Raw genomic sequence first — 15,353 nt, 5'->3', positions numbered from 1 at the left:
TCCTTCTTCAGATTCCAGTCTGAAGAAGGGTCTCGACCCGAAACGTCACCACTTCCTTTTCTCTAGAGATGCTGTATGACCCACTGAGTTACTCCTGCATTTTGTATCCATCCGTTTAAACCAGTGTCTGCAGTTCCTTCCCACACATTGTGATCTGTTCTGTCATTGTTTTCTATGTAATGTGGGAAAACAAAGTAAAAAGTTTTCCAATTATGGGCAGCAGGAAATTTACCTTTCAGTTTGAATGTGACCGGAGTAATTCAACAGAACAATAATAGATGTGATTTCTTCCTACCTCTCAGCACTATGAATAATTTGAATAATAGAGTGGCTGTGTTCAGAAACCATTCTATTCAAATTGCCTGGGGAAGCCAGTGCATGCAATTCTCTTTGGAGCACTTTCCTGCAGCAATGTATTCTACTTCATCAGTGTCAACATATATTTTTCCAAAAATATATTTTGCGACTGATCAGATGGAATGTGCTGTGCAGGAAGGAACTGCAGATGCAGGTTTAAACTGAAGATAGACACAAAATGCTGGAGTAACTGTATTCAATGTGATATCAGAAAGCAGGTGTTCATATTCTCTGAAATGTCTACACATTTCAAGGCAATTTGAAATAGGCAATAAATGATGTTGTGCTCAGCAACGCACACATTCCATGAATTAATAAATCATGAGCAGCACATTCTATCGAAGATAGACACAAAATGCTGGAGTAACTCAGCGGGACAGGCAGTAACTCCGGAGAAAAGGAATAGGTGACGTTTCGGGTCAAGACCCTTCTTCAGACTCAGTCTCGACCCGAAACGTCACCTATTCCTTTTATCAAGAGATGCTGTCTGACCTGCTGAGTTACTCCAGCTTTTTGTGTCTATCGTCAGTTTAAACGAGCATCTGCAGTTCCTGCCTACACCTATACTAAGTAATTGACCTGACCCTATTTTACAGATTAAAACTGAAATTGGTGGGTTTTAATCAAATGGAGTTTACTGAGATTATTGGAGGTTTCGTTTCTCTAGCTTGCTAAACTCAGAGTTAAACTGTGCGAAAGAACAAAATAATTGATTATTCGTTATTCTCACTGAAAAACATAAATTTTGAGGTCTTTGTGTACCTCACTCAGTTAGCCCCTAATTTACTCTCTGCACCTTTTAGACTTTAGAGATACAGCGCGGAAACAGGTTCTTCAGCCCACCGTGTCCATGCCGACCAGCGATCACCCTGTACACTAACACTATCCTACACACTAGGTAGAATTTACAATTTTACCAAAGCCAATTAACCTACAAACCTTCTCTTCACAAGTGGTCCCTTTTCTCTCGCGCCTGATGTGGATTGTAGTAAAGCTGACCTCATAAGATTGTGTGTGATACAAGATATGGAGTGGGTCTTAACTTTCATTATGCAATTTGCAACTATAATTAATTTGCAATTTGCAACTATAATGAACGGCTGTAGAACATAATTGCAGAATAGTTGGTTCATGCTTTGCAAAATGCACGATAAACCGTCGTGGGGACCAACAACTGCCCTGAGATGATGAATCAATTTTCTTGAATCAATCTCCATTTAATGCAATCTGTTTTGCGCCAATGACAATCTTCCCCAGTCTTTCTCAATGAATGGCAAATTCCAATGTATCTGTTTGTCGAAGGGTCCCGACCCAAAACGTCACCTATTCCTTTGCTCCAGAGATGCTGCCTGACCCACTGAGTTACTCCAGCTTTTTGTGTCTATCTGTGCCCTATTCTATTGTTATAGAAATTTTATAACTAATTAGAATAGTGCACAAAAAATAAATCTCGCTCTGCAAAATATGCTGACTGCTAAACGAGGAATAGGAATACTTTATTGTCACATGTGACTTGGCACAGTGGGATTCTTTGCTTGCATGCACAATGTACTGTATACAAATAGCAGCCACCTACGGCGCTGACAAAATTACAAAGCACGCCGGCTCCCCTAAGATACACCCTACACAAGCAGGTGGTGGAAGGAGCAGTGAGAAAGTCCTCTGAAATATAAAGAGCCCAGTCTTTTGAGGTGGTTGCAATGCTACCTGATCATCCAGAGAAAATAAATGTTGAAAATGGTGTGCCAATGGTGTGAGCAGTACATGTTTTGTTCCAAAGAAATGAAAAATGTCCATGTCCCTTAGATGATGGAGTCTCATTTCAATGGAGTGTGTGGGAGCAAGCAGCACATCTGATCTAGCCTTTGCTCTGGTGGCACAATGGTGCAGCTGAGGGAACTGCTGTCTCACAGCGCCATGACTCGGGTTCAATCCTGATCTCGGGTGCTGTCAGTGTGGTGTTTGCATGTTCTACCTGTGACAAGCGGGTTTCATCTTCCAGATCAGCCTACCATGGGGGACTTTATCAAATGCCTTACGAAAATCCATGTAGACAAAATCCACTGCCTTGCTGTCATAGATCACCTTTATCACCTCCTCAAAAAACCCTGATCAGCAAAGCCATGCTGACTGTCCCTAATTAACCCATTCTCTTCCAAATGGGAATAAATCCTATTCCAAAGAATCCTCTTCAATAGCATCCCGACCATGGAAACAGACCATTCGGCCCACTGAGTGCACGCCGACCATCGATCACCCATTCACACTATGTTATACCACTTTCCCATCCACTCCCTACACACAAGGGGCAATACACAGAGGCCAATGCACCTACAAACCCACACGCCTTTGGGATGTGGGAGGAAAGTGGAGCACCCAGAGGAAATCCTAGTGGAGTTGCTCAAACTGCATTCAATTGAATCCGAGATCTCTCATTAAATCCACCAGTGAGCTTGTTTACCATCAACGTTGACTGGAGCAGTGATGTCATGCCTAATACTTGCTGTTGGCTGTTGGAGTTTCATGATTAATAGTGTTGCCGTAACCCCACCAGGAATTACTATTATAAATTGTTACACTGTTACAGATGGGATGTCAGACCAAAACATATAAAGTACCAAATAACCATTAACCATGACATCACTTGGGACAATTGCTTACAAATACACAGCATTCAGATTAATCATTTGAGAAAAACCCAATGATAAAAAGTGTGTCATCTGGATTGATTTCAACACAGGCATTCTGAGGCTAAGGCATGTTTCCAGCTCATTTCACCATCCAGGTCTCTGCCCAATATTGCTTGGATTATTAAATTGGTCAATATTTTTCATTGACCAATTTAATCACAATTTTTCCTGGCCGACACTCAGACCCGAGGCCTCTGTTATGACTTCCTAAATATAGCTTCTCAAGGAGAACGACTCATAAATGAGACAGTGGACGTAATTGTTTTTAAAGCTCGGTTTAAAGTTTGTATCTCACGTTACCATGCAACTAGCTCGCAGCCCGACACAAGTCTGGTATTTCCAAAGTACAATGGATTGTGGATGAAAGGCTTTTAAATCCTCAGAACAATTGTAATCAGGATCCGATATTTTAAATTACATCACTGCTGGCACAACCCCAATCACTGGCACCAACGCAGTGCACATATTTTGCAGACAGTAATATGTTCCTTCTAGCACCTGATGGTACAGTATTTTAAAACAAGATTAATGAATGCTTTCACATAAACAATGCATTGAATTGTCTTCCATCTTGCCGCCATTCTTGACTCCAACTGCTGCATGTAAGCCTTATTTCTTGTTTCCTGTATTTGTGTTTTTATGACTGTCGGCAGATCAATTTCCCTCCTGGGTTAAATAAAGTTCTATCATATCGTATCGTATTTCTGGAGGAATGCAACAGGTCGGGCAAGATCTGCGGATGGAATGGGCAGTGAACATTTTAGGTCAGGGCCCTTCTGCCTGGTGGAATAGAGGAGAGAAGACTGGAAAAGAGAGATGGAGCTAGCGAACAGCCGACCAAATGAGAGACAATAGACAATAGACAATAGACAATAGGTGGAGGAGTAGGCCATTCAGCCCTTCAAGCCATTCAATGCGATCATGGCTGATCACTCTCAATCAGTACCCCGTTCCTGCCTTCTCCCCATACCCCCTCACTCCGCTATCCTTAAGAGCTCTATCCAGCTCTCTCTTGAAAGCATCCAACGAACTGGCCTCCACTGCCTTCTGAGGCAGAGAATTCCACACCTTCACCACTCCCTGACTGAAAAAGTTCTTCCTCATCTCCGTTCTAAATGGCCTACCCCTTATTCTTAAACTGTGGCCCCTTGTTCTGGACTCCCCCAACAGTGGGAACATGTTTCCTGCCTCTAATGTGTCCAATCCCCTAATTATCTTATATGTTTCAATAAGATCCCCCCTCATCCTTCTAAATTCCAGTGTATACAAGCCTAATTGCTCCAGCCTTTCAACATACGACAGTCCCGCCATTCCGGGAATTAACCTAGTGAACCTACGCTGCAGGCCCTCAATAGCAAGAATATCCTTCCTCAAATTTGGAGACCAAAACTGCACACAGTACTCCAGGTGCGGTCTCACCAGGGCCCGGTACAACTGTAGAAGGACCTCTTTGCTCCTATACTCAACTCCTCTTGTTAAGAATGCCAACATTCCATTGGCTTTCTTCACTGCCTGCTGTACCTGCATGCTTCCTTTCAGTGACTGATGCACTAGGATACACAGATCTCGTTGAACATCCCCTCTTCCTAACTTGACACCATTCAGATAATAATCTGCCTTTCTATTCTTACTTCCAAAGTGAATAACCTCACACTTATCTACATTAAACTGCATCTGCCATGTATCCGCCGAGAGGTGGATACAGGTGGGGATTAGGTTGATTGCCAGAGGAGTGGAGCAGGTGACAAAGGCCAGAGGTGAAAAGGAGTCAAAAGGTGTCAGATAAGGAAAGAAGTGGAGGAATGAATCAAAATCCAGAGGAAGGGATGGGGGTAGAAGGTAATGGCGGAAGGGAAAATGGATGGGAGGGAGATGAAAGTGTCTTGACCCAAAAATGTTGCCTTCCATTCCCTCTCCTGGTAAGTTTCTCAAACATCTTGAATCCCTGTGGTTTCCTTCATAGTCCATTTCTTACCAACTTAGCTCATGTTTAACAGATAACTTGAGGAGCCTCTGAATATTGGGTAGATACGGACTTTTGGAACTGCTGCTTGCTAGGGTTAGTGGTCATTCCCCGTTTGATCATAGAAATTATTTACCAATAGAATTCTGTATCAGACCAAAAGTTGAGGGAAAAATATGATGTTTGACAAAGTTAACACACCCACACCCAGAAATCAATTTATTTGTTCATGAAAGGAATATTTGCTAAAATATCCATATTTCTCGAATGTTGGTGATGTCGTGCTAAAAATATAATGCCAAAGTGAATAAGCATCTGTATCCCAAAATAATCCATTCAAAGGAGTCATAGTGTGCTTTTTCCTGTGGAAAATTATTAATTGTGCTGGAAATAAGTAACCTTGATAGATGATAGGATCTTTCCACTCAGCATCCTGTCTGTGAGATCCTTTTTCAAGTGGAGTACACAAAATAGATTTTATAGTGTCGTAGTTGCTTTGATATAGTCAAATTCTGTGTTCCAATGCTGACCAACTGCCTCAGTATCAACCTTCATCTGTCTGTTCTTTATTTGAAACACCTTAGTGCATTATACCAATTATGCTATAAAAATACATGATGTAGTCATCTCATGTGGTTAAAAATAATGCTTGACTTCAATGAAATTTTATTAATTATTCCATTAGAATTTAGGACTGCAAACATGGTCATGCCAATTTAAAAGTTACAGCAAAAAATACAATTTATTCGTGTTGGGAAGATGCCAAATTATATTAGAATTGTACAAACATGATTTAGGCTAAATTAACAAGTGTGCACAACTGCTATGATGGTAGATGGATTAACATTGTCACCATGCTCTGATTAAAATTGTAAAACTTTGCCTCGGTAAAATTGGCCCTAGGGTGTAGGATAGTATTAGTGTGTGGGGATCGATTTTCGGTGCGGACAGCCAGTAGGCCGAAGGGCCTGTTTCCATGCTGTATTTCCAAACAAAACTAAACTAAACTATTCATTCCAACGGTGCTGTAATTTGACATTAAAAATTCAGTTCTGAAAAATCAGTTTTCAACCCACTCTGAAGAAGGATGTAGACATAAAATGCTGGAGTAACTCAGCGGGACAGGCATCATCTCTGGAGAGAAGGAATGGGTGATGTTTCGGGTCGAGACCCTTCTTCAGACAGATGTCTTGGATGTATGTCTAAGCCGGATGTATTGGGCACTGGTTGCACCTTTCCAATGCTTTGCCATATCCTGTCACCAGTATCACCTCATGCATCAATTGCCAGATGTTGTTACTCGAGCTTTCTAGCCAAATGCTTGTTCTTTTTCAGCGACACCTTATCCTGGTGGGTTCAAATGTTTTACATGTGAAAATGCAGCAGATAATTATGAATGCAATCGCTGGGCTCCAGATGTCTACTGCCCGAGAGGTACGTTCAATTTTCACGGCAATGCTATTCTAAAGTACACCATCTTGACACACACCGAACTATTGCACTTATTTCACTATGATCCACACCCTAGGCAGTTCCTATGAAGAAGTCCATTTGAGCTTGATGAAAATGGAAACTTGTACATGTAAAAGCTATACATAAATATGTTAATGGTCCATTAATTCGTGGAATGCAAGAGGTTGAGGGGAGACCTGATTGAAGTGTATAAAATTATGAGAGGTATAGATATGGTAGACAGAGAGAACCTATTCCCCCAGGATAGAAATTTCAAATACCAGAGAACATTAAGGTGAGAGGGGCAAAATTTAAAGATGTGCAAGGAAAGTTTTTTTTTTTACAGAGGGTAGTGTGCCTGGAACACACTACCAAGGATGGTGGTGGAGGCAGACACAACAGAATTAAAGGACGTTCTTTTAGGAAGGTAGAAACAAAAAGCTGGAGTAACTCAGCGGGACAAGCAGCATCTCTGGAGAGAAGGAATGGGTGACGTTTTGGGTCGAGACCCTTCTTCAGACTGGTTAGGGATAAGGGAAATGAGAGATATAGACGGTGATGTGGAGAGATAAAGAACAACGAATGAAAGATATTCAAAAAAGTAACGATGATAATGGAAACAGGCCTTTGCTAACTATTTGTGGGGTAAAAATGAGAAGCTAGTACGACTCGGGTGGGGGAATGCCGGGGCTACCTGAAGTGAGAGAAATCAATATTCATACCACTGAGCTGCAAGATGCCCAAGCTAAATATGAGGTTCTGTTCCTCCAATTTGTGTTCAGCCTCACTCTGACAATAGAGGAGACCTCGGACAGAAAGGTCTGTGTAGGAATGGGAAAGAGAATTAAAGTGTCCGGCAACCGGGAGATCAGGTAGGTTCAGGCGGGCTGAGCGAAGGTGTTCCGCAAGACGATTTAGGAAGGAGAAATTTCTTTAGTCGGAGTCTGTGGAATTCTTTGCCACAGAAGGCTGTGGAGGCCGTCAGTGGATATATTAAAGGCAGAGATTGATAGATTCTTGATTAGTACAGGTGTCAGAGGTTATGGGAATAAGGTAGGAGAATGGGGTTAGGAGGGAGAGATAGATCAGCCATGATTGAATGGTGGAGTAGACTTGATGGGCCGAATGGCCTAATTCTACTATTCCTTATGATATTTGAGAGACCTTTGGATAGGCACATGGATATGCGGGGAATAAAGGGATATGGATTATATGGAGGGTGATAAGGGTTGGTCCTGGCATTAGGTTGGGGGCACAGATATTGTGGGCCGAGTGATGTACTGTTCTATGTTCTAATTCCCCAACGTGAACTTTCACTTCTTACAGAAGCTAGTGATCTCCCATGTTTGCAATATAAATATATATTGATAATGTGCCAGATTGTTCATCCAGTAATACAGATCTATTGACACTAGTTGTCATTGACCAAGTCTGGCACACTCCTTGTGGAAGGAAAGAGACTTTTCATTTCATTCCCCTCGAATGTGATCATTCACAACGACAAAATCCACAGCAGTAAGTTTACAGTAGAAGATTGCTGCTTATCAATCCAATCTGTGACATGCTTTCCAGAATGCAGTCAAGTCACTGTGGTAACAAACCTCCATTGTATGTGTGCACAGGCCATTTTTTGACTTGATGTTTGCCATTGTTAAATATCATGCGGCACGGTGGCGCAGCAGTAGAGTTGCTGCCTTACAGTGCCAGAGACCTGTGTTTGATCCTGACTACGGGCGCTGTCTGTACAGAGTTTGTACGTTCTCCCTGTGACCATGTGAGTTTGCTCCAGGTGCTCCAGCTACCTCTAAAGATGTACGGGTTTATAGGTTCATTAGCTTTGGTAAAATTGTCATTCCAATTGGACCAACTCTTATCTACCTGTATATAATCCATATGCCTTTATTCCCTGCATATATCCATGTGCTTATCCAAATGCCTCTTAAATATCACTGTTGTATTGTTCCAGGCACTCACTACCCTCTGTAAAAAAAACTTGCCCCGTACATCTCCTTTAAATTTTGCCCCTCTCACCTTAAGGTTATGCTATCTAGTATTTGAAATTTTTATCCTGCGGGAATAGGTTCTGACTGTCTACCCTTTCTGTTTAACTAATTGCTGATGGTTCATTGCCTTCTCAATAGTTCGATTATTGCTGCATTGTACAACCTTTGGAATAGTACAAGGCAAATAAAAGAGCCTTTTGTGATCACCAAATCTATCCTCCCGCATCGGTCCCCAGCTTTCTATCCCTATTGGCTTTGAGCTAGTCATTGAGATATACAAGGCTTTCACCAGAGGGATTGACTTTTCCTTTGTTTTCTTGCATAATAGAAAGGCCAGAACTTCTCATGATTCCCCATGAGCTAGACAGGGACTGCAACGTTACAAATTGAGTTACAAAAGGAACTGAAAATGCTGCTATTTACCAAAGATAGACACAAAGTGTTGGAGTAACTCAGCGGCTCAGGCGACATCTCTGGAGAAAAAGGATAGGTGATGTTTCGGGTCGGGACCTTTATTCAGACTGCTCGGAGGGAGTGAGTGTCGGCAGCAGCAGCATCGATGGCCCCGGGGAGGCAGTGAGAGTGGGGGATACCAATTGAGTATTCCTTATAGCAAGAGATGAGAGTGCACCAATGTAGCTCACAATATAATCTATTCTCAAAAACCTGGTTGCAGATATAAGATTTTAACTTCTCAGTCCTGGCTCAAATGCAAAAATCCATTGTCTGAAGCATAGTCACTATAAACATCGCAAAATGAAACGTCTGCAATGTGAGATTATCAAGTGGTATTCTTGCATGATGCTTTTTCTAGCATTTATAATGATGATCGTCTGAGGGATTTTATTATTAAAATGAGGGCTTGTATCAAACAATTTGTGTGAGATAATGTTCTGCATTGCTGTTTCCTTGTGTATGTAATGGTAGTTAATTGTGATAAGCCTGTTCTATATTCCACACAAAGGCTTTTCATCACTGCTAAAGGCCCTCATTGTAATTTGTTCTTTATTCCTTTCTTCCTAGAAACACAGTACTGCTACACAAGGCATAAAATGAACGCAAAGGGCGACAGTTCTTCAGTTACAAAGCGATGCGTATCTTTGAAGGATTGTTTATCCTTAGAATGCACGCAGCCTGATCATGAAGGATACAAGGTGAATAGGTGGTGTTCACATTCATTTTAAAGACCTTTTTGCACATGTCTGATGTTCCATCTTAATTGCTCAATGTTCTATGATACAATGGCTGCATTAAGTTATAAGGCTCCAAGAAAGGAGCTGGGAAATGGCTCATTTCCCTTTCCCCTGACTAGTCTGAAGAAGGGTCTCGACCCCAAAACGTCACCCATTCCTTTTCTCCAGAGATGCTGCCTGTCCCGCTGAGTTACCCCAGCATTTTGAGTCTATCTTGTGTTGTTTGACGGGCGGGTTACAAGCAAAAGAACAAACATTTTAATGACTGAAGAGCAGGATCATCTCTGCCAGGCCTGATTCATTCAATATGATAGACACAAAGTGTTAGAGTAACTCAGCAGGTTAGGCAGCATCTCAGGAGATAATCAACAGGTGACATTTCGGGTCAGAACCCTTCTTCAGACTCAATCAATATGATGGTCAAACAATTTGTACCATTAGTTTCCATTCCATCCAGGCATGGAACCAAATGCTTATCAAGATTCTACATCTCTTCCCCCACTACAATCAGTCTGAAGTAGGGTCCCAACCCCATACGTCACCTATCCAAGTCCTCCAGAGATGATGCCTAACCCGCTGAGATACTCCAACACTTTGTTCTATGTAAAATTCCAGCATCTATAGTCCCTTGTGTCGAAGATTCTGCATCTGCCCAATTACCATTCAATTACTATTTCTACCTCTTTGAGGAAGAAAATTCCAAAGACTCATGGCCCTCTGAAAGAAAAAGTTTTTTGACCTCATAATTTTAAGCCGTGAGCCCAACTTGTGTTCAGTTCTGAGCATCATGTTAAGATGGGAAAGATGGTGTCAAGCTGCAAAGGGTACAAAGAAGATTTACGAGGATGTTGTCAGGACTAGAGGGTCTGAGCTGTAGGGCGAGGTTGAGCTGGCACGGACTCTATTCCTTGGAGTGTAGGAGGATGAAGGATGATCTTATAGAGGTGTATAAAATCATGAGTGGAATAGATCAGGTAGATGCACAGAGTCTCTTGCCTAGAGTACGTGAATCGAAGACCAGAGGACGTAGGTTTAAGGTGAAGGAGAAAAGATTTAATAGGAATCTGAAGGGTAACTTTTTCACGCAAGGGTGGTGGGTGTATAGAACAAGCTTTCAGAGGAGTTAGTTGAGGCAGGGATTTTCCCTATGTTTATGAAACAGTTAGACAGGTACATGGATAGGACAGGTTTGGAGGGATATGGGCCAAATGCAGGCATGTGGGACTAGTGTAGCTAGGACTTGTGGGCAAGTTGCGCCAAAGGGCCAGTTTCCACCCTGTATCACCCTATGACTTGAGAACTCTAGATTTTCCCATGAGAGGAAACAGTATCATTTCTGCTTCCACCCCCTTAAAACCCCACAGGACCTTATGTGTTTTAATCAAATTGTCCCTCATTTTAAATACTCCAGCAGTTCCAAACTTAACATAACTTCTTAAGCCAACCTGCCCATTTCTGGAATCTGTCTAATAACCTTTCTATGAACCGCTTCCAATGCATTTATATTCTTTAAAATAACATACAATACTGTCACCAATACCTTATATGACTGAAGCACAACCTCCCTGATTTTATATTCAATTCAATTCACAATAAATGATAACATTGTGTTCGAGTCATAGAATCACACAGCAGCATGGAAGCAGGCAATTTGGCTCACCCCATTAGCACTGGCTCGAGGGCACTCCCATTAATCCCATTTTCCAGCACTTGGCCCAGAGCCTTCTATATCTTTGCAATTCAATGTCTGGACATTTCTTAAATGCTATCAGTGGCTCTGCTTTCACTACTCTCCCCAGCAGTGCATTGTAGATATCTACGACTTTTAGCATGAAACAAGGTCCCCGTCAAATCCCCTCAAGATCTCTTTCTCTTACCCCTTACTCTAAATTTATATGTGCAAACACCTTAGATTCATATGTGCAAACAGGCCCTACGGCCCAAATTTCCCACCCTGACCAATATGCCCCATCTACATTAGTCCCACCTTCACTCTTTTGGCCCATATCCCCATAAACCTATCCTATCCATGTACCTGTCTATTTAAAAAAAATCGTTGCGAAAATACCTGCCTCAACTACCTACTCCGGCAGCTTGTTCCATACACCCACCAACCTTTGTGTAAAAAACAGTTACCCCTCAGATTCCCATTAAACCCACCCCCCCTCACCTTAGACCTGTGTCCTCTGGTTCTCGATTCCCCTACTCTGGGCAAAAGACTCTTGTGCATTTACCCAATCTATTCTTCTCATGATTTTGTACACCTCTATAATATCTCCCCTCATCCTCCCTTGCTCCTAGGAATATAGCCCTAGCCCACTCAACCTCTCTCTATAGCTCTGTCCCTCAAGTACTGGAGTCTCCCTCAAGTACTCTAGTTTTATCTACTGCTGGTATGAGAAAAGATTTCCTGCGGTCTAGTCCAATAATACCCTTCATAAATTTTATAAACCTCTGAATGTGTCCTCTCTCAACCTGCTTCGCTCCAGGGAAAATGCACCTTGTCTCTCCTGTCCCTCCTTATAATTGAAACTCTCCATCATGGTGAATCTCCTCCACACGCACTGTCGCATCCTCCGCGAGTGCTTAACCTGCAGTTTCATGTGAGTGGGCCAAGAATGCATGTTTACTGTTCGAGGACCAGGCACATTAGTTATTCCAAATGTTTAACCAGCGCCCCTTCTACCTCCCACCTCACAGCCCATTGGTATGGTCCACAAGGATTCCTTGGGGAAGCTGCCACTTGATAACCATTCGGAGTTTTAGTTTAGTTTAGAGATAGTGTGTGGAATCATTTGATTAGTACCGGTGTCAGGGGTTATGGAGCGAATGTAGGAGAATGAGATTAGGAGGGAGAGATAGATCAGCCATGTTTGAATGGCGGGGTAGACTTGATGGGCCGACTGGCCTACTTCTGCTCCTATCACTTATGACCTTATAACACAGGCCCTTCAGCCCACAGGGTCTACACCGACCAGCGATCCCCGCACATTAACACTACCCTACACAAACCTGTACGTCTTTAGTGTGTGGGAGGAAACCGAAGATCTTGGAGAAAACACAAGCAGGTCACGGGGAGAACGTACAAACTCCGTACAGACAAGCGCCGTAGTCAGGATCGAACCCGGGTCTCTGGCACTGCAAGGAAATGGCTCTAACGCTGCGCCGCCATTCCGCCCTCAAGAACGTCGAGTTCTTGAGTGAAGTGGCTCAGAAATGCAAGAAGTTAGCAGAGCGGGTCAGAAAAGAATTGCTGGTCTTTCAAGTCTTTTGAGCGTTCTGAAAGTTGGAAGGGTTCTATCTGATTCTTTTTTTTATTAACAATGGCTGGTATTCAACATTTTAAATCAGTCGATCATTTCTGTCAAGGAGCACAGGAAATATGCAAGAAGATACCCTCACTATAAACCAAATAATATTCAGTTTCCCCTTTTTTTCAGATCTGCACTTCGTGCTGTGAAGGGGCAATCTGTAACCTCCCATTACCAAGAAACACCTCCCAGGCAGTATTTGCAACATTATCTCCTATAAATCAAACAACTCGACAATCACTTCATTCTGCAGTGACTTTAACATGCATTAGTCTTCTCTTGTTGCTTGTTGAGTAGCTGGTGCTATTTGATGCTTCCGTGTACAGCGTTATCTAACATAGTATTTATTTTTGTATGATACATTTATACAGTGAAATGCCTTATATGCTGTAAAAAAAAGATAATGGTTATGAAATGGCCAAACTGATTCCTGTTGAAAAAGTGCATGTGATTTGAGAAAAAAAAATCTTGGAGTACACGATGATGAAAATAGAACTCAATAATCAATATTTATAAGCTGTTTATTCTTTACTGTGTGTTATGCAAGCATGATCATGTCAAAGTAGACAGTACCACACAAAAACCTAGGCTACTGGCACAAGATGATTAACTCGATTAAATCTAGAATCATTTAATTTTAAAAATTTTAAAAATAAACTGAGATCTGTAATAATGAAATGAAACCATATTGTCATAAAGGTCCATCTGGTTTACAAATGTCCCATGAAGAATGAAACGTGCAGTCTTTACTCAATCTGCCCTTTATGTGACTCCAGACTCACAATAATCCAATTAGCTCGTAACTTCCATCTGAAATGGCCAAGCGATCCGCTCAGTTTGATGGCTCACCATAACCTTCTAGAATCACGCAGCACGCAACAAGTCCTTTGACCTACCATGCCTGTATCAACACTGTGGGTGGCACAGTGGCACAGTGGTAGAGCTGCTGCCTCACAGTACCAGAGACCCAGGTTCCATCCAGACTACGGGTGCTGGCTGCTCAAAGTTTGTATGTTCTCCCTGGGACCACGCGGGCTTTCTCTGGGTGCTCTGGTTTCCTCCCTCATAACAGTATAACAGTATAACAGAGCTTTATTTGTCGTTCGGTACCGAAGTACCGAACGAAACTACATAGCAGTCATAGAAAAAAAAAAGAACACAAGACACATAACCCCAACACAAACGTCCATCACAGTGACTCCAAACACCCCCTCACTGTGATGGAGGCAACAAAACTTCCCCTCTCTTCCCCACGCCCACGGACAGACAGCTCGTCCCCGACCGACCCGCACAGTCCCCGCACCGGGCGCTGAAACGTCTCGCGGCCGAACCGGGCGATGAAAGGCCCGCGACCAAGCCTTGCGCAGCTAAGTCCCGCAGCCGAGCCGCACCAGCGGTGAAAAGTCCCGCAGCCGAGCTGCACCGGACGGTGTTAAATCCCGCAGCCGAGTTGCACCGGACGGTGTTAAATCCCGCAGCCGAGTTGCACCGGACGGTGTTAAGCCCCGCAGCCGAGTTGCACCGGACGGTGTTAAGCCCCGCAGCCGAGTTGCACCGGACGGTGTTAAGCCCCGCAGCCGAGTTGCACCGGACGGTGTTAAGTCCCGCAGCCGAGTTGCACCGGACGGTGTTAAGTCCCGCAGCCGAGTTGCACCGGGCGGTGTTAAGCCCCGCAGCCGAGCTGCACCGGGCGAAGTAAGTCCAGCGGCCAGCCGCACCGGGATGTAAAGTCCAGCGGCCGAGCTGCACCGGGGGATGTTAGGCCCCGCAGCCGAGCCGCACCCCGCGCCGTGAGGAAGAGAAAAGTTCCCCACAGATGCTGCCTGATCTGCTTAGTTCTTCCAGGTGCACGGTGGCGCAGCGGCAGAGTTGCTGCCTTATAGCGCTTGCTGCACCAGAGTCCCGGGTTTGATCCCGACTATGGGTGCTGTCTGTGCGGAGTTTGTATGCTCTCCCCATAACCTGCATGGGTTTTCTCCGAGATCTTTGGTTACCTCCCAGATTCCAAAGACGTACAGATTTGTAGGTTAATTGGCTTGGTATAAATGTAAATTGTGTGAATGTGTGGAGTGAGTTAATGTGCCAGTGAGGACTCGGTGGGCCGAAGGGCATGCTTCTCTAAACTAAGCTAAACTAAAGCTGTGTAACTTAATTATGTATTCCTAACACTAGGATTCCTGCAAGGCAATCTTTGCCTTGTTGAACAGTCAGGTCTCACCAACAAAAGGAATGATTTTCTATGACAATTTAGTTTTAGTTTAGAAAATATGGTAAACAGGATATTCAAGCTAAGGCTTCCCTGTGAGGCACACATACCTGTTCTTCACAAAAGCTTAAAAGGTACTTATGCACATAGCACGTGGTTGTGGAAAGGCATAAGCCTG

General features: G+C 43.2%; 1 protein-coding gene across 3 annotated transcripts in view; it reads left to right on the top strand.

The window, feature by feature from the left end:
- The window catches only part of lypd6 (LY6/PLAUR domain containing 6), a 168,594-nt gene extending 154,225 nt beyond the window's left edge, over window positions 1–14,369 (top strand). For all 3 annotated transcript variants that reach the window (XM_078404405.1, XM_078404407.1, XM_078404406.1), the window contains 3 exons: window positions 6,346–6,444; window positions 9,489–9,619; window positions 13,099–14,369. In XM_078404405.1, coding sequence (XP_078260531.1) covers window positions 6,346–6,444; window positions 9,489–9,619; window positions 13,099–13,266 — 398 coding nt within the window. In that variant the 3' untranslated portion in view covers window positions 13,267–14,369. The remainder of the gene's footprint in view (window positions 1–6,345; window positions 6,445–9,488; window positions 9,620–13,098) is intronic.
- The last annotated feature ends 984 nt before the right edge of the window (window positions 14,370–15,353 follow it).

Source organism: Rhinoraja longicauda, chromosome 8, assembly GCF_053455715.1.
Source record: "Rhinoraja longicauda isolate Sanriku21f chromosome 8, sRhiLon1.1, whole genome shotgun sequence".
NCBI classification, from domain to species: domain Eukaryota; kingdom Metazoa; phylum Chordata; class Chondrichthyes; order Rajiformes; family Arhynchobatidae; genus Rhinoraja; species Rhinoraja longicauda.
The sequence above is the reverse complement of the archived record's forward strand: the minus strand, read 5'-3'. Positions and strand labels throughout refer to the sequence as shown.